A 20,907-nucleotide genomic window follows, 5' to 3' on the forward strand; every position below is an offset into this window, starting at 1 on the left:
TCGCCTCTTTAGCGACAAGGCGGACCATGCGCTTGAGCTTTTTAAGGACTCCAGGACTACGGCCAAGTCCTTGGGCCTCTCGACCACACGCCAGCAATCGGGTGTCTTTCGCGGCCACGGAAGTGGCACCCCCACACGTGCTGCCAGCCACGCACCGCAGACCACGTGGGTAAAGACTGTAAGGTATGTAGAACCTTTTCTACTAAGACTCTAAAGGACAGAGAAGGACGCCTTTTGATCTGGCTCCAAAGGCTTAAGGATAGAGACAATCTGGATTCCTCTGAGGAAAGTGAGAGTTCTTCAATCTCCTCAAAAGTGTCTCTCAAAAGACCTAGGGTAGCTTCCCCTGGCCCCTTGGATACTCCTCAAAAGAAGGCAGCTAAAAAAAGTCTTCAGAGGTCCAGGTAAAAACAGCTTCAGAAAAGGAGGTTCACACCTTTAAGAAGCCTGCACCGTCGACGACCTTGTCGACGGCATCATCTGGGATGAAGAAAGCAGTATCTCCGTCGACGACGACAGTCTAGACGACGACAGTCTCGACGACGGCGTCGTCGTCATTATCATCATCGACGACGACTACTCCATCGTTGACGGCGGGTAAGGCTGTATCATCGACGATTGTAATAAAAAGATATTCGTCGACTACCAAGATCCCGTCGACGATAGCCTCGTCGACATCAACGTCGACGACGAGATCATCACTGTTGACTTCGTCGCCGTCGACGAAGACACTGTCGACGACCACACCGTCGACTAAGACACCGTCGACGCCGGATTCTATACCGTCGACGGCAACATCGTCGATGACCACGGCTGTCGTGGCTACTCCGTCGACGATCTCACCGTCGACGGGCCCGTCGACTGTGATGGATTCTGACTTTCAGTCAGCTTCAGTGTGTCTGAAGATTACCAGGAAGACGCTAACGCCAGAGCTAACTTCGCCTAGCCATGTGCAGCGATTACCTCCACGTCTACTACAGGATGAAGATTCTGATGATGGGGATGATATGTTCCAATTGGCGACTAGCCCATCAGAGCTAAATGTCAAATGCCAAAGCTCTGATGAGGAGGAAGTTGAGGAGCAGGTGGTCCGTCTACCACCTACACCTATGGTCTGCCTGTCAGCATCCCTGGTTACGGATCTAAGATACCTTATAGAAGACTACAAGCAGAGGTTCCCAGAATCTCCGGCACCTCAGCCCCTGCAACGGCTCCATCGCTGAGACCAAGACCCCCGCCCCTAGTCATTCAGAAGGAACGTGTGGATGTACCATGTCCTCAATCTTCGGAGGACAAAGAAGAGGAGGAGGAGCAGGAGGATCAGCAAGAGGAAGGAGAGCTACAGGATGACCAATCCGTTAATAATGACTGGGAGAATTATGTCACAGCTTCACCAGCATCTCCAGAACCTGCTTCATCAAATTCACAGCCACTTGATATAGGTGGTTTCCATAATGTGGTGGAAAGGGCCGCTAAGCTGTTCCAGATTACAATGGAATCTCAGGAACAGGAATGTTTCCTGTATGATTTTAAGGAACCATTAAAGATGTCGACGAGAACAATCCCTATGATTGATTATCTCTGGAAACAGGGGGAGCAGACCATGCAGAATCCCGCTTCAGTTTTGCCTGTAAGTCCTAGATTGGACAAAAAGTACAAAGCTCCAAATTCGGCACCGGCCTGCCTGACAGGCCATCCTAAACCGGATTCGGTGGTAACGCAGGCGGCCTAGAAAAATTCTAGAAATCCTTCCTCTCCTGTTTCGGCTCCTCCGGATAAGGATGGGAGAAAGCTTGACAACATAGGCAAGTGCTTTTCATCAATGTCGGGAATGACTGTCAAGGCTGCAAATGCCTTAGCGCTGCTTGGACGCTATAATAGACAGCTGTGGGCAGACATAGCCCCATACCTGTCTGAATTACCTGATGCATCCAAGCAAGAGGTGAAGAAAATACTCGTAGAAGGGAAAACATCAGCATCAGAGATGATTGACTGCGCTATGGATGTTGCGATGACAGGATTTTGGCAGCTGGCTGGTGCAGCTGTTTTAAGACTGCAAGGATGGTTGAAAGCGACCTCATTCCGTCCTGAGGTGCAGGCAAAAATTTTGGACATGCCATATGACGGCCAACTACTATTTGGCCCCAAAATTGATGAGGCGTTAATAAGCATAAAAAAGGATAAGGACACTGCAAGGGCCTTAGGCACACTTCAGTATAAAAATCAGTCCTTTTGAGGAAATAGAGGAAGAGGACAGAATTCCTACAAAGGAGGTTTCCAGTACAGATCCTCTTATTCGTCCAATCAGGGTAGGCCGCAGTATCAACAACGCCAGCAACAACAAGGCCAGCAGTCCTCGTACGGAAAGTCGTCCTTTCGAGGCAGAGGACAGAGAAGGAGCAATGGGTGAAGACAATTACCTCTTAAACTGGCCAGTCCAAACCTCATTTCCTTAATAAAAATTGGAGGAAAAATCACCTTTTGTCTAAAGAATTGGAAAAAGATAACTACGGACCGGTGGGTCCTTCAATTAATACAATTCGGCCACTCTATGGAATTCATTAACATCCCTCCACGAACCCCACCTCGCCCAATGCATCACAAAAACCTACGACTGCTTCTGCAAGAAATCTGTTATGTTGCAAAAAGGAGCGATAGAGAGAGTTCCACCATCCCATAGAGGGAAAGGTTTTTATTCCAGTTTCTTTTTAATCCAAAAGAAGGAAAAGAAATGGAGGCCAATCCTAGATCTCAGGGCTCTCAACAAGTTTCTGAAGAAACAGTTGTTTCGCATGGTGACGATCCAGGAAGTTCTGCATCTTCTGGAGGAAGGGGATTTTATGACGTCATTGGACTTACAAGATGCTTACTTTCACATATCAATCCACAAAAATCACAAGAAGTACTTGAGATTCGCAGTAGCGGGCAGGCATTTCTAATTCTGTATCCTGCCCTTTGGACTCAAGTCGGCGCCCGCATCTTCACCAAATGTCTCTCCCCAGTGGCTGCATATCTCAGGCAATGCCGTCATCAAGTCTTTCCCTATCTGGACGACTGACTTATCAAGGCTCCATCCTTCGGAGACGCGTCCAGGTCTTCCAACGCCTGTCTGAATCTCTTCAATTGACTGGGTCTCACCATCAATCAGGAAAAATCAAGCCTGCGGCCATCTCAAACTATCAACTTTTTGGGAGCAACCTTGAATACGACTTCCACAAAAGCGTTCCCCTCTCAGGAAAGGCAAAACACGCTTCTTGTGCTAGCATCTACAGTAGCCTCAAAAAGAGTGTTGAAAGTCTGACTCTTCAAATCCCTTTTAGGGATGATGTCATTGTGTATCCTTTTGATCCCTCACCGTCGCCTACGGATGCGCCCTCTGCAGGAGGCACTCTCGAGGCAGTGGGTCCAGTGCACGGGGTCATTCGAAGACCCCATAAGAGTGACTTCTCAGATGATCAAGGCGCTGAGATGGTGGATGTCTTCACGGAATCTGTCCCGAGGTTTGACATTCTTGCTTCCAGAGGCTCCTCATGTTATAACAACGGACGCTTCCTAAGAAGGTTGGGGAGCCTTCCTGCAGGAACTGCAAATAAGCGGAAAGTGGTCAATTACAGAGTGAGAGCTCCACATCAATCTGCTAGAGTTGAGAGCAGTATTCTTGGCTCTACAGTCGTTCCTTCCAAGAATCAAAAACTCCCTAGTGCTTGTCAGGACAGACAACACCACGACAATGCACTATCTCAATAAGTAGGGAGGGACACGCTCGCTGACACACTCGCGAGAGTCACAAAAAATCTGGAACTGGCTGATCAAGAACAATGTAGCCCTAAAGGCAGAATATGTCCCAGGGATGGACAATGTACTCGCCGACTCGTTGAGCAGACAAAAATCATCGCCTCACGAGTGGGAGTTGGACCAGAAGGTTCTCAACCAAATCTTCTTGAGATGGGGCACACCACAGATAGATCTCTTCGCTACGAGGATCAACGTCAAATGCCCACACTTCGCAAGTTGGCATCCCGAATCAGGGTCACTAGGGAGTGCATTTTCCATCGCATGGCGCAACGTCTTTGCGTACGCCTTTCCGCCATTCCCGATGCTTTCCAGAGTCCTCAGGAAGATGAAGATAAAGGTGGAGCCGTGCACTCTCATCTTAATAGCCCCAACGTGGCCGAGACAGCATTGGTTCACAGAGCTACTCCGTCTATCCCTGGAACCGCCAGTCAGTCTGAAGCAGAGTCCATCTCTACTCACTATGCACAGCCGGCAAATTCAACGCCCGTATCTGAAGTCTCTCAAGTTAGCCGCCTGGCTCCTGAGTTCCGAGAGTTTCGGGATTTAGACATTCCGCAGGATTGTAGAGGCATTCTAGCCAAGGTGCGAGCAGATAGCACCACCAAAACGTACTCCCTGAAATGGAAGAGGTTTTGTGTTTGGTGTGCAGATCATGGAATTCATCCCTTCTCTTCTTCTGCGGAGCAAATCCTACCTTACCCGTACATCTGGCGTAGGCAGGCCTAGCCCACTCTTCAATCAAAGTGCACTTGGCTGCGATATCCCGTTATAAAAGAACTGCAGCGGGCCCTTCCCTTTGGTCAAGCAGATTAATCAAACAATTCTTGAAGGGACTATACAGATCTTTCCCTCCAGTGAGAATGTTGCCACCTACATGGCATCTGAATGTGGTCCTTAATCAACTCATGAAACATCCATTCGAGCCTGTGCACAGAGCTGATTTGAAATGCATCTCCTGGAACACAGCGCTACTTCTTGCGCTCACCTCCGTAAGGAGAGTAAGTGAGCTGCAAGCACTTTCAATTCAGGATCCCTTTATGCAATTTAAAAGTGACAGGGTGATGCTTAGAACCAATCCGAAATTCATCCCAAAGGTTCCGTCGGCTTTCCACCCTAATGAGCCTGTGGTTTTGCGTTCCCTCTTCCCAAATCTCAGTACAGCAGCGGAGAGGACATTACATTCTCTGGATCTCAAGCGATGCTTGAAATTTTACATCGACAAGACAAGGGAATTTAGGAAATCCAACCAGCTTTTTGTGGCCTACAGCAGACCTAGGAAGGGTCTCCCACTTGAAAAGCAGAGCATCTCACACTGGATTTCGGCAGCCATCTCCTTCTGTCATGAGCAGGCAGGACTGCCGCTACGCTCGAAGGTGCGAGCCCACTCCACGAGGGCTATAGCCACTTCTATGGCACTCTTTGCAGGGGTGCCAGTTATTGACATCTGCAGGGCGGCAACATGGAAGTCGCCGCATACCTTCACTAGGCACTACTGCCTGGATACAGAGCTGATGAAGGATGCAGTAGTGGGACAAGCAGTGCTACGCCATCTATTTCAGTAAGGTGAGCCTTCCTCCATCCCTCTATCCTACACTGGTTTGCACATTTCTTTACTAATGCTTATTGTTGATGTCTATTAATGGTATCATAGTCGCAGGATATGTATTATCTAATGACTTGTATATGCTATTCCATCCGAAATGTGCTTTCTTCATTGCTTGCTACTCTGATTCAGGCATGTGAATCTATGAGAGACACCTATAATACTGGATAAGAAATGCGTCACTTACCTGTAACTGCAGATATCCAGTATTGGTGTCTTTCATAGATTCACATGCAACCCCCCCGCCTCCCCTGGAAGGACTCCCCTAATTCTCACAGTAACACGCCTACTTAGCTTAGTGCGTACGAAAATCTGAGGGACTGAGGCTCCTGCCAGGAAGGTTCTAGAGGGAGGTGGCAGCTGATTGGTTCTTTTCTAGAGTTAGGTCCTTTTTTACAAAAGGACCTAGATATCTTACAAAAGTGAGGCCTTATGGCCTACTATTCTCTATATGTCTATTGGACATTACTTATTTATGTACCGGGGACTCCCATCTCGACGACGGGGAAAGATTCAGGCATGTGAATCTATGAAAGACACCAATACTGGATAACTGCAGTTACAGGTAAGTAACTCATTTCATCACAATTAACTTGCTTTCTGGCAAATTGTGTGCAGTTCGGTTAAACTGTTTTTTTCCTATAATGTTTCTTTAAATTCCTATGAGAAATTGCACGGGGAAAATGCATTTTGGAGTCCCCCCCCTCTTTTTCTCGCCCCCTGCTTGACTGATCTCCACAAAGCATTCCAGGAGCGACTTTCAGTGGACGGACGGACGGATGGACGGATGGACACACACACACACACACACACACTGACGGACACACACTCTGACACGGACAAAAGGAAACACACACTCACTCCCACCAAATGACCACAGTGTTATACAACACTTTGTAAAACATGCTTGAAAAAGGCTAGTGTTGTAGTAACCTACATCCCTGGACTACATCTGCTAAGAGCCTCCATAGCAAGTAGTATATAAAAACTCTTGAATTCCGAAGGGAATGAGGGTGTTCTCCACAGTTATTTTAGGAGTGAGCCCCACCCACACCTTTGCATTACTTCATACTATTTTCTGGTGTCATTCAAAAAGTTGGAAATATATGAAATATCCAATACAAGAAAGAAAAACAGTTACTTACCTGTGACACGGTTGGGATCTTCTATAGATCCTCATGTGACCCTCCTGCTTCTTGTGTGAGACCATTCACTCTTGTGATTCTAAAATGTGAATATGACCTGCATTGCTTAAGCCATTAAACCTCATTGTCTGTCTGATGAAAACAAAATACGAGCTAGATAGACTGATTTAATTCCTTATTAAATGTATCCAATATTATCAACCTAAAGAGAACTAGCTTAAAAATATGTATATTTAGGCAATGTTCCAATGCTGGAGAATGGTTCCTAGTGGTAATTAGCTTTTTGTTTTTGAAGAGAGAAACCATGCTTTGATAGGACAACCTAATAGGCGAAAAATATCAGTTGCAGCATGGAAAATCCTTTTTGGAACATTTTCTCTTGCAATGTTGACATATCAGCTTGACTTACCTACTGTTTTATTATTTTTCTTCCCTATTGATCTGACCTCTAATTCAGATCTGTAGTAGAAGTGAGGTGGTTTGAGGAAGGAAATGACTGAGCAACGCATGATGGCTGTGTATTACATCTCATCTCCACACTTTCTTAGATAGCTTGTGCACTGAATTTCCATTCATCGGTGTGTTCAGAGTTCAAATAAGAGTTTCAAGATTGCACTTATGTTCAGTGTGTTGTGGAGTCCTATAGAGAGGAATCATTTCTAGACTCTGCAAGGTGTCTCCATGAGTTTCCGACCAAGGCGATCTCTGATGTGATCAATGTGAAGTGGCTCAAGAGATAAAATGGGCCTGTTGGCTTTCCCCAGGAAACCTGCATGTTATCTGCTCCGTTGTCTGCAGGGGGAGGGGGTTAGTGGCCCTGGGTAACAGCAGGGGCTCTTAGTGTTTGGGTGGTAGGGCACACTAGGATGGGTGGCATAGCCTTTGTGTCGAATGTGCAGGAGTTTGTTGTGGTCTGTGGTTTTGGCAGTGTCTCTGTCTAATCTCCTGCTTGCCTCATGTGCTGTGGAGGCAGTTGCTCGCTCGGGTGAGGCATGTGTGTTATGGGGATTGATAGGTAGCGCGGATTTGCGTAACGTAAGGTAGCTTTCTCCTCCGCTGGGTGGTGGTGTAATCTTTTAAGTCTGAGTATGTGGCCATGGTTTTCCAGTTGTTGGGCTGCCATGGCAAGTTGTTGTGTCATGATGATCTGAACAAAGGTTTGGGTGCTGCTAAAGGAATTCTATTTGATTCACAGGTTCAGTATTACTGACACCTATGCTGTTTTGTGTTGTTGTTTTGCTGGGCCGCGCTTTGCGCATTTGAAATATTAGGTACACATCCGGCCTATGTTGATAATCACTGGGCGTTAGCTGGTCAGTACAGTGTTGTAATATTTGAAAGGATGGTGATTTTTGTGACCGTTGTTCCTGGCTTTCCTGAGGCGGAGGTGTCCCGTCTTGATATTTGCTTGTTGTTGGTCCCGATTAGCAACGCGCCATTGATGGTGTGAGGATTGCCTCTACACCCCTTTTAACCTTTGTATCGTTATTTGATGTCTGAGGTTTGCTGGGGGATAATTTGGCGTGACTTTCCAGGTTTAATGTGGTGGGTGTTGATGCTGTAGCTGTCGGCTAGGTGGAACTAACTTCCATAAGGATTTCAGACAAAATGTTTGGAATCGCTGTTAAGTGATCCAAAGTGGATGCACATTTACATCAGTGATATACTTTCTCTATCTTTTTGTACTCACTTTATTAAGCTGTTTTAGTCCGGTAAATTGTGTTCTATGCCTATGGCGTGCGAGGCCAAGATGTTCGAAAAGTCCACTTGAATTTCAAGTTTTGCAGTGTGAATCTTTCTGGATTCACTATGCTGTGCATTATTCTGCGGTCTAGTAGTTGGGTCCGGAATCGTAGTCTTTTCTCTTTTTTTTGTAGCCCAGGTGGGCGTCGACGTCCCACATTTTGGTGTGCTTCCTGTCACGTCGGCACGCTTCCTGCGGAAGCTTCCACCCTTGGGTGCCATCTTCAGATTCTTTTTTCCGCCTTTGGGTCTGGATTGTCCCCGAGAGGCTCCAGAGTTTTGGAGGAAAGAAGACGCAGAAAAGTCGAATTTTGCATAGAAAAGATTAAAGAAAACGACGAGGAACAACACCTTCGAGCCGGGACGACGACGAAGAAGGAGAACTTTGAGAACTTCGACGTCCAACGGAGAATGCGCACACAGGGGGCCCCCTGAGTGCAAGAAATGGACAAGACCCCTTTTAAATTCTGCGGTAACAGCCACCACAAATACGCGCAGAAGGACCAGCACCCAGCTTGTAACCTCTGCCTACCGGTGGACCACGAGAGCAGGGACTGTAACGCTTGCTCCGCCTTCACACCAAAGACTCTCTGGGTTAGAGAGAGACAGAGAAAAGCCAACTACAACATGCAAGGCAAGGGACAACCGCTGTCGCTTCGGGACCTGGGGCTTCTACTACGAGGAGGAGGGCGACGATCAGCGGACGACCCTCGACTCTGCATCTTCGGGGACACAGGACCTAGAGTGGCAGGACCTCGACACCGAAAGCCCAGAAGAGCCCGTGGACACGTACCCTTTGAGGCCTTCGCCGCCAGATGACATTGGGGTCTACAATATGGTCATCAAGAACGCGGCAACGGCCTTTGGAGTCAAGCTAGATGAGGAAAAACCAAAGGCAGACTTCCTCTTGGAGGCCCTACTCCCCAGACAAACGAAGAGCCAGTACCTCCCCATGCTTGAGTGTCATGGCCCAAGGGAAAGAGGCGTTCAAGGAACCCGCAACTTGCAGGTCCGTCACGCCTAGGACGGAGAAGAAATATAAACAGTCCTCTAAGGATCCTCCCTACATCCAGGGATGAATTACAGCAGACTCCATTATTGCGGCGACCGCCAGGAAAAGGGCAAATGTGCCAACAACATCAGGGCCACCACCAGAAAAGGCAAGCAGGAGGATGGACCAGCGATGCACTGGCGCATGGCAAACTCAAACGTCCTGCTGAACAGCCACCAGTACCAAATTCTGGACGAGATCGGACCGCTGATCAAGCACTTCCCAGACGAGTACCAACAAAGAGCTTCACACCTTGTGGAGGAGGGGAAGAATGTGGCAAATTCATGCCTCAAAACAGCCTTGGATGGAGCTGATACGTCCAGTAGACTGATGATGTTGGGAATCACAGAGAGAAGGCAGGCCTGGCTCAGGATCTCAGGCTTCAAACCAGAGGTACAGCACAACATTCTAAACACCCAGTTAAATGGGTAGACACTGTTTGGGGCGCCGGTGGATGAAACGCTCACCCAGCTCAAGAAAGAAAACAAAACTGCAAGGTCCATGGGGGCCTTACAATTCAGGGGGATGAGAAGGGGTACTCCGACACAGAGACCGAACGGAAGAGGAGGAAAACAGCCAGGACGTCACACCAAACATTCCAACCGCCCCACCAGGACGACAGCCAAACCCAACAGGGACAGCAAAAACAAACCTGGCACTACCAGCCAAGGGGCCAGTCCTTTCACGGGAGGGCAAATGGATGTGAACAAAATAAGAGGGGGCCAACAACCCACCTCAAAGTGACTCGGTCACGCAATACGTGCCCACCCACGCAATACCAAGACCAACAGAGGGTTACACGGACCAAACCTCAAAGAACATGTAACACCAGTAGGAGACAGGCTCAGTCATTTCTTCCGGGAGTGGAAGAAGATAACTACAGACAAATGGATCCTCAACATCATACTGTTCGGATACTGTATAGAACTGGAAAAGACACCACCAAACAAGAAACCAAAAAGAAAGGTGCAGTCAGGAAACGAGCTAGAGCTACTTCAAAAGGAAGCAAAGGAACTCCTCCAAAAGGAGGCCATCGAACCAGTACCATACAGAGAAAGGAACAAGGGAGTGTCCTCGACCTACTTCCTGGTACCAAAGGTGGACGAAACACTGAGACCCATCCTGGACCTAAGGTTCCTAAACAAGTACATAAAAACACAAAAGTTCAAGATGACGTCCCTACAAGAGGTAATTCCTCAGATAAGGGACGGGGATTTAATGGCCATCGAGACCTCAAAGATGCCTACCTGCACATCCCAATGAACAGGCAGCAAAAACATCTTCTAAGATTTACAAAGAACACTACCAGTTCACATCCCTAGCCTTCGGACTAAAATCTGCACCAAGGGTCTTCACCAATTGCCTCGCAGCAGTGGCAGCGCACCTAAGGAGGGAAGGGATCCGCGTATACCCTTACCTGGACGACTGGCTAATAAAGGCAAGTTCACACAGGATATGCAAAGAACACACACGGCGCGTGACAAGTACACTGATGGACCTGGGATTCTCCATTCACTAGGGGAAATCCTCAATGGAACCAGAACAAGAGAAGATCTTCCTAGGAGCACAGATCAACACCATACAGAGCAGGGTGTTCCCCAGCGACAGGAAAACACTGGCCCTGCTAAAGGAGACGTGCCTCTACCAGAAGGAGCGAGCTCTGACAGTGAGGATAGCGAGCAAGATCATGGGCATGATGGCCTTCTGCATACATCTGGTCCCAAATGTATGGCTCCACATGAGACCATTCCAGGAATGGCTGCAAGAACAATGGTCATAAGCTACAGGAAGTTGGTAAGATCTAGTGGTTGTAACACACGCAGTGCAGGAGGAGATATTGTGGTGGAACAAGGAGAACATAACGGAGGAGAAGCCTTTAACACCACCAACCCCAACGGTGACCATCACCACAGACGTATCCCAGAAGGGATGGTGAGCACACATGAGCCAGCTCAGGGTGAGAGGGGTCTGTGGATTCCAGCGGATGCGGTCAAACACATCAACTACCTGGAACTAAAGACCGTGTTCCTCGCCCTGAAGGCCTTCCAGAAAAGACTGTTCAACCAGAGAGTGTTGATCCAAACAGATAACACAACAACGATGTTCTACATCAACAAGCTGGGAGGAACACAATCAGCCCCGCTATCAAACCTAGCACGGAAGATATGGAGATGGGCCATCCCACTCATAATAGACCTGCTAGCCCACACCTACCAGGGAAGGACAATGTGGAAGCAGACTGGCCCAGCAGACCGACTTCGGCATTCCACAAGTGGGAGCTCAAAACAAAGAAAACGCAAAGGCTATTCAGAAGGTGGGGTTCACCGACAATAGACCTATTTGCAACACACCAGAATGCAAAATGTTGAAACTTCGCATCCAGGCAACCAGGGGAAGGATCCCTGGGGAATGCCCTATGGATAAGCTGGTCGAAAACATTTGTTTACGCTTTTGCCTCAATACCACTGATACCCAGGGTACTCAACAACTGCAGAACCAGCAACATGACACTGATACTGGTGGCACCACAGTGGGCCAGGCAGACCTGGTACTCGCAGATAATGGAAATGGCACAGGGTGCTCCCCACAAGTTGGGAAAGAGGAAAGACTTACTCTCCATGCAAAACAGAGAGGTACTACACCCAGAGCCAGAGAGCCTCCGCCTATCAGCATGGCTCCTGAAGACATAGTTTGCACACCTAATGTTACCTGAGAGCACCCTGCGGGTGCTACGAGAAGCAAGGAGACCTAGCACATGAAGGTGCTATGTGGCAAAATGGAAGAGGTTCACACAATGGTGCATCAAGAAAAAGGTACACAAGAAGATAAGGGAATCAACGGTGCTAAGATATCTCACGCACCTGCTGAAAGCAAAACTTAAGCTCATCCTCGCTAAGAGTACACCTAGCAGCAATAGTAGCCTACACAAGAGGAGAAACATGGAAGAGCTTCTTTACATCACAGATAGTGAAGAGATTCCTGGAAGGGGCAAAGAGGATCGCACCACCATAGAGGATGGCGCCACCTGCATGGAACCTTAATTTAGTCCTAACTGAGCTCATGAAAGCGCCCTTTGAACCCATTCATAAGGTCTACCTACAAATGCTGACCATGAAAACACCATTCCTGGTGACAATCACCTCGCTGCGCAGGGTGAGCGAGCTACAGGCGCTAACGCTACAAGAACCCTACTTCCAAATACACAATGATAGGGTGGTGATGAGAACTGACACACACTTTATGCCAAAGGTGATGTCAAGCTTCCACATCAACCAGACAGTACAAATACCAAGCTTCTTTCAGAAACCGACCATAAGCGCAGAGAGGGCACTGCACACTCTGGACTCTAGAAGAGCAGTAATGCACTACATAGAAAGAACTAAAGAGCACAGAAAAACAAAGCAGTTCTTTGTGTCCTTCGCAAGCAGTTTCCTGGGTAGACCAGTAACAAAGGGAACAGTGCACGATGGATTGCGCAAACTATACAATTCTGCCACAGACAGGCAGATCAAGAACTAGAAGAAGGGGCACAAGCCCACTCTACCAGGAAAAAGGGAGCAAAAATAGCCTTCCTGGCTAACACACCCATTCAAGACATATGCCTGGTGGCAACATGGGCTTCAGTGCACACGTTCACTAAGCACTACTGTGTGGATATACAAATGAACAAGGAAGCACAAGTAGGACAGAAGGTGCTTCAACATATATTCAACAACCAATGCTCATCTTCCACCCAGATGCCACAAACATAACAAACCGCTACAAAGTCTATGCACAGCATAGTGAATACAGAAAGATTCACGCTGCAAAACAAATAGTTTCTTACCTGTTGGTGTAGTTTTGCAGCTTGAAGATCTTTCATGGATTCTCTAGCGAACCCACCCACCTCCGCCAGAAAGATGAGGCAGGAGAAGAAGGTGGTAAAACAAGATCAATATAGAAACAGACACCTTAAAGGACAAAGCGGGAAAAAATCACTTACTTGAAAAAGAAATAGAGAACATTGCCAAAGGATTCACAAACAGAACACAAAAACAAGAAAAAAGAATCTGAATATGGCGCCCAAGGGTGGGAGCTTCCGCAGGAAGTGTGCCCAAGTCACATGAAGCACACCAAAAGGTGGGACGTCGACGCCCACCTGGGCTACAAAAAAAAATAAAAAATGAAATAAAAGACTACGATTCCGGACCCAACCACAAGACCGCGGAATAATTCACAGTGAATCCAGAAAGATCTTCAAGCTGCAAAACTACACCGACAGGTAAACTATTTGTTTTTCTGAATGAAATTTTAGGGCCAATGAAATCACCTCCATTGTGGTTATGAATGGTGTCCATAAGGGTGCTGTGGGTAATGGGAAAGATAGGTAGTTCTGAAATGGCTGACTTTGTGGCTTGCTCTGTAAAAAGGATGGAGACAGACGGGGGAGCGCAATGGCGTTCTGGGGAGGTGGGGGGCAATATGTGGTGTGTTGCATCCGCAGACTCACCGTGTCTCTCTTGTCCCTGCTCCTTCTGTGTCCTCAGCAGCCTTCTGTGTCCATTGGTAGGGTGCAGAAACTGTGAAGTCAAACCTCAAGGGGCACTCCTGGTGGGGGTAGCGAGCAGACAAGCGGGTACTGCACAGCATGCTTGCCGGCCATAACCGATCCTAGTTGGGCCACCTCCGCAGGCCGCCGAGTCACACACTCAGCAGCCATCCACTAATGGTGGCCGGGCTTGTTTGAGCTTAATTTTAAGCCTCTGCTCCCTCCGATGCACGAATCCATGTCAAATAAGAATATAAAACAGGCTATTGTTGGTGTCAATTTCGTTACTACAACTGCATTTAGGTCACTGCCTTTTACCCGTAACCATCAACTTGTTTGAAATTGATTCTTTTTGCACTTTTCTTAACTATGTAGTTTTCTATATAAGCTGGCAGGCTTTAAGAGATGTAAATCCAAAAGTTGATTGATTTGTATTTGTTTTTAAGGTGGACTGGGAGGACTTGGAGGACTTGGTGGGCTAGCAGGCCTAAGCAGCTTGGGTATGAACTCTACCAACTTTTCAGAACTTCAGAGCCAAATGCAGAGGCAGCTTATGTCCAACCCCGAGATGATGCTGCAGATCATGGAGAATCCATTTGTACAGAGCATGCTTTCCAACCCTGACCTCATGAGACAGCTAATAATGGCCAATCCTCAAATGCAGCAACTAATCCAGCGCAATCCGGAGATCAGTCACATGCTAAATAATCCTGATATAATGAGACAGGTACGACTAAAGACATCCACTCTCTTTGTACAGTAACTGCAAATAACATTTTGAGTTCTTTAGACCCCTCCCCCCCCCCCTCCTCCCTAGGGTAAGCCTAGGTCTGCTGTGTACAAATCGGGGTTCTAACGGAGACAGTTTCTTCCTCTAGACCACTATTGTTTGATGGTGTGTGATATTTAAAAAATAGAGTTTTGACATCTAACACTGTTTTTTATAGCCTGTTTTGCACCATAGGACATTCTTTGCGTCATGTGTGCGATGAACCCGGAACACTATATATCACTATATGTCCGAACATGAAAATCATCTTTTAAGAGTACAGCATGTTCAGATGTTGAAGAACTACCATCCCCAAGCCTATTGTAGGCATGATTTTCGAAATCTTAAACTATGTAGTGTGAAATACTTACTTACATTTGAAAGTGCTGCACCTATAACACAAACTGCTATTTTACATGTCTAAGTAATGATGAAATGTGCAACCTAATTGACTTCTAAGAGTTAAATAAAGTACCCTGTCCTCTTAAGTCTCAATGTATTTTAATTACTCACCATCCTTTGTAATGGCCAGAGTCTGTTCTATTTTCTGTCTTGTGAGTGGGATCCCTGAACAATCTAGTGATTTTTTCACGCCAGTTTTTCTTTGTTTTTCTTTTCTGAGAATGTTTTTTCAGAATTAATCTCCTTTTGGTTTTTACTCTACGTCCTTAACACCTAAGAAGCCATTAACAGTCTTTCTGCATTGTAGGACCTTTGTTGATAGTCATAAACTTTAAAATAATTCCCTGCTATGTGTGTGGACCTGAAACCCTTCATATCTGTATATTTGTCTATAAATGTACTGGTCGTGTGCAGCACTCTTTAGGAATCCCTCAAAGGGAAGATTTATCCAAAATAAACCATCTCTCACTTCCAAAGCTCGGTCTCAACACAGTATTGCAGCATGTACAGCAAAAACTGAAGCACCTGTCTAACATTGGGGGAAAGCTCTGTCTGCTAGGCTTGTATTGAATAAATCTGAGAGATAACATTCCCAGAGCTTCCATTTTCCATAACGCTTTATACTGGCAGCTACTTTTAGAATCACACGTTTTCTAGCTCATGTGATCCAGCCCACATTAGAGGTTTCCCTCCTCTGTTATTCTGTGACATTTCTTTCCTGATGTCCCTTATTTTACTTGACTTCTCTGCAGACTTTTGAGTGAAACTTGTTTTCTTGCATATTGCAGATTTATTTCTTACTTTAAGAATGTCTTTATTATTCGTGAAAAGCTTTTTGTGGTAGTATAAATGCTGCTTCTGACCCAAACGAGGTGCATGTGATGAGCCTGCCGTCTTCACATTTGGTCAAAGAATGTGAATTTTGAAAAAGAAAGAAAGAAAATGAAAAACATTTTGAAAAGGACCTTGAAAGGTCAGGAAGGCATCAGTCTAAGAGACAAGTTGGTAGGCATGAGGGCAATTGTGAAAGATAAGAATGTTTGTATGCTGGTGGTAGCCTCCACAGAGGGCAGTGAATTTCTAATCGCGGCAGTACGTTCCGTGATGTATGAGCACAGAAACTCTTCATCCCTGCTCTTGATGTGAACCGTGATAGGTCCTGAATTTCAATGTATGTGTTACTGCTGTGCCTCTTAGTTCATTCAGTGTCTGACAAAACAGATCTATCTTGATATACATCAAGGAGACTGGTTGTGTGGCCTAGACTAGCAAAAGGCTTACTTCTAGATTCCGACGGTGAATCAACACGGAAAGTATCTGAGGTTCTTATGTCGAAATTTGCCTTTTCAAAATTCAGCTCTGCCATTTTGACTCAACTCTGCCTCATTCACGTTCTCCTTTTATTTGAGTCTACTCACAAGGCTACATTGCTGCATCTTTGCTGGAAGGAGTCTTCTTAATAACGTCTACCCACAGATTTTATAAAAAACTGAGCACGTCCTGCTGGAGATCCTTATATAGTATTCCATTTAAATATGATGTTTATGAGACCACCCCCATTCTGTCTCCCTAAAGTTATCATAATTCCAATGAACCATACCATTACCTTGCTGCCTGTTTCTTTACTTCAATCCATCTACAACAGTTTGTTTCACTTTGTGGGTGTTAAAGGCTACTGCATTTTATCAAGACAATAGTAAGATAATTTGTAAACCTAGCCAATTTTTTATTAACAGTCAGCATATTTGGCAAGCATTCGCCACATCCAAACAGTCTATTGCCAGTGGATTATGGCATGCATATCCATGTGTTCACAACTACCCAGTAGGCCTCTACTAGGAGAACCAATGGCTCATTAGAGGGAAATAATCCACTGTAGTTTGGTTTAGAAATGTCGCACATATGTAAAGGAGTCACTTGGAAATCCAGCTGTACCTTCAGCAAACTTTACTGATGTGATTCTGATAAAAGGCTGACACTAAGGTTGTTCAAGCCACTGTGAGCCATCCTTTTGGGTAATCAGATCACTATGCGGAATATTCTTTACAAGGTATCCTTTATTAAAACAGAGCCTGTTTTTCCTTCCCCCTTGCTGCAAAGAAGGCTTTCCTTCTAGTTTGCTATTCTAATGTGTATGACTATCAATGAAGATCCTACAGTGCAGAATTAAGGGTTACACACTTGTCGTTCTGTTTTGTATTCCCACATAAAGACCGCATAGCACCTTAAAGTTGTTGCAGCAATGTGCCTTCTTGGAGGCAAGAGAAGACCGTTCTTTGTCCAATGTAGCCCCTGCTGTCTAGACCTCGTTATCCCAAGCATGGCGTGATAATGAGTTTTTTTTCTTGACTGATTTATGCTTTGAAGAAGCCACAGGCACTAATTTAGCATAAGGGTTCAAATATGTGTTCGCTGTTGTCAAGGTTAATTTCATCACCCCTTTTATAGGGCTGGCTCCAAACCTGTTGACTTGGAGCATCCTTCTTCTTCCTATAAAAGCCCCAATCAAAATAGTTCCACCAGAGGATACTTTCGTGGAGGATACAGATGCAACAATGGTAAGGGAAGAGGTTGCGGTAACAATACCCGTAACTCACCTACCACCTAATAGGGACTTCCCTTCACTCCCCCCCCCCCCCCCCCCCCCCCCCAGATCAGCCCACTCTTGTCGGGGGAAGCCTCTCACAGTTCCTACATATCTGGAATTCTATCACAACAGACAAGTGGGTAAGACACATTATCCAGTATGGTTATTGCCTGGAACTCACCTCAACTCTCCCAAATATCCCTCCCAGACAACGTCCAATGTCCTCGGAACATCTGACTCTTCTGAAACAAGAGGTTCTCTCTCTATTACAAAAAAGTGCAATAGAACCAGTCCCCTTACCTTATCCAGGCCCAGGGGTTTGCTCCCTCTGCTTTCTAATCCCAAAAAAGGACTGCTCTCTCAGGCCAATACTGGACCTTGGAATGTTATACCTCTACATTCAGTCAGACCACTTCCACATGGTCACTCTCCGACAGGTGCTCCCACTGCTTCAACAAGGCAACTTTCTCTCCACTCTAGATCTAAAGGACACCTACTTTCATATTCCCATTCACCCCGCTCACAGGAAATATCTCAGATTTGTGGTGGACGGTCTACACTACCAGTTCAAAGTCTTTCCGTTCCGGGTGACTACAGCACCCAGAGTCTTCACCAAGTGCCTCGCAGTAGTGGCGGCTCACTTATGGAGACACCTTATTTACATGTTTCCTTATCTGGATGACTGGCTCTTAAAGGCCAAGTCACACAGCAGCTGTGTGCAACACACACACACAAAACAATCCAGCTGCTTCACAACTTGGAATTCACGGTTAATATCACCAAATCCCACCTCCAACCGTTCAGCATAACAATACCTAGGAGCTACGATAAACACTTCAAAAGCTTTAGCCTACCTCAAACCTCTCAGGATAAGCACTATGCAAGCTCTATTATCCAAATTTCAGCCTCAACGTTCATTACCAGCTCGAGTGTTCATGCAGTTGATCGGGATGATGGCCTTTTGCATTCTCATCGTCCTTCATGCAAGACTCCAAATGCGTCCCTGATAGGAGTGTTTGGCACGTCGATGGAACCAGGCTCAAGGTCAGCGAACAGATCTGGTGTTGGTGGACAGCCCCCACATCGCTCTCTCAGCAGTGGTGGAACACACAAAACCTTTCTAAAGGGAGGCCGTTCCTTGACCTGGTTCCACAGATAGTGCCAACAGATGCATCGCTCATCGGCTGGGGAGCTCATCTTCAGAACCATACATTCAGGGCATATGGACCCCGCAGCAAAAACACCACCACATAAATTGCTTGGAACTACTGGCAATCTTTCTGGCATTAAAATCCTTTCAACTCCACCTGGGAGGCAAAGCAGTCCTGGGCCGTACAGACCACATGACAGCAATGTACTACATACAGAAACAGGGGGGGGACACACTCTACAGCTTTCACACCTAGCTCAAAGCATATGGAGATAGGCCATTCCTCAAAACATATATCTCCTCACAGAACACCTCCATGGGGTACACAATCAAATTGCAGATCTACTCAGTTGTCAAACACAAAAGATCCACAAATGGGAACTTCATCCTCAAGTTCTTCTTCCATTCTTTCACATGTGGGCCAACCCAGAAATAGATCTGTTCGCCACACATCAAAATGCCCATGCTTCGCGTCCAGGTATCCACTGCCGTTGTCCAAAGGCAATGCGTTATGGATGAACTGGTCAGGCAAATTTGCTTAGACTTTTCCGTCTCTCCCAATAATTCAGTTAGTGGTTCAGAAGCTCAAACAGCATTCCCTCACAATGATCCTGGTTGCTCCATCATGGGCCTGACAACATTGGTCACAACCCTCTTGGAACTATCAGAAGTTCCTCATCAAAAGCTACGCCTCTCACCCAAGCTTCTCTCTCAGAACCATGGAGAGATAAGACATCCAGATCCCAATCAACTCAACCTTGCGATCTTGCACCTGAAGTATTAGAGTTTGGCTACCTCAATCTCCCGCCAAACTGCATGAACATCATTAAAGAGGCTAGACGTCTTACCACCAGAGCATGTTACGCCGCAAATTGGAAACAATTTGTAATTTACTGTACAAATAACAAAATCAATCCGCTAGATGCTTCTATTCAAAACATATGTTCTCTCTTACACCTACAACAATGTAACCTAGCATATACATCCATAAGACTACATCTCGCTGCAATAGCAGCTTATCTCCAAAACAGACTGCACTTGTCTTTGTTTAGAGCACCGGCTATCAAAGCATTCATGGAAGGAGTTAAAAGAATAATTTCACCCAGAGCTCCACCCTCTCCAGTATGGAATTTAAATAGTGTTCTTACCAGACTCATGGGTCCCCATTTGAACCTCTGTACAAATGCAAACTACAGTTCCTCACTTGGAAAGTAGCCTTCCTAGTCGCTATCACATCTCTTAGAAGAGTTAGTGAACTCCAGGCATTAACCATACAAGAACCATTTTTGCAAATTCATCATAACAAAGTGGTTCTTAAACCTAATGTCGTTTCAGCCTCCCATCTTCACCAGCCTGTTGAACTCCCAGTTTTTTCCTTCAACCAGACTCAGTGGCAGAAGGGGCTCTTCACACGCTAGAGCAATATTTTGCTACATTCACAGGACAAAATCATTTAGAAAAACTAAACAACTCCTTGTGGCTTTCTCCCCACCTCATAAACGCAATCCTATTTCAAAAGCGGGGATTGCAAGGTGGATTGTTAAATGCTTCCAAATATGCAATCTTACAGCCAAACTCACATTAACCATTCCCTCTAGAGCTCATTCCACACGCAAACTAGGGGCTACAATGGCATTCTTAGGGAACATTCCCCTAGATGACCTCTGCAAAGGAGCAACTTTGTCTACTCCGCAGACTTTCACAAAACACTGTTGTGTAGATGTGCAAGCAAAACAACAAGCTAGTGTCGACCAGGCTGTATTAAGAACACTTTTTAAAACCACTACAACAGATACAGGTAGCCACTGCTTAGAAAGTAACTGCTATATAGTCTATGCACAAGTATACAATCTACAGCTCATATGCCTCGAACGGAAAATGCTACTTACCAGTATGCATCTGTTCTTGGCATGTAGAGCTGTAGATTCGTATATGCCCACCCGCCTCCCGGATACCTCTATCTTACTTAGATACATCACACATGGACATCTCTTTTTATTTCTTACTAACTCCATCATAACCCTTCATGGCAAAAACAATCTAGAGATGGGGTCAATGCCCATGCGCACTATCGTCCTTAGGAGGAGTCACCTACCTCGTGACTACAAAGACTTCTTCCAAGACAAAAACAAAG

General features: G+C 46.1%; 1 protein-coding gene across 1 annotated transcript in view; it reads left to right on the forward strand.

The window, feature by feature from the left end:
- The window catches only part of UBQLN1 (ubiquilin 1), a 564,657-nt gene that overhangs the window by 167,679 nt on the left and 376,071 nt on the right, over positions 1-20,907 (forward strand). The window contains exon 4 of the mRNA XM_086961317.1: positions 14,312-14,592. Within this exon, the coding sequence (XP_086817443.1) occupies positions 14,312-14,592 (281 nt within the window). The remainder of the gene's footprint in view (positions 1-14,311; positions 14,593-20,907) is intronic.

Source organism: Lissotriton vulgaris, chromosome 3_1 (genome assembly GCF_964263255.1).
Source record: "Lissotriton vulgaris chromosome 3_1, aLisVul1.2, whole genome shotgun sequence".
Classification (NCBI taxonomy): domain Eukaryota; kingdom Metazoa; phylum Chordata; class Amphibia; order Caudata; family Salamandridae; genus Lissotriton; species Lissotriton vulgaris.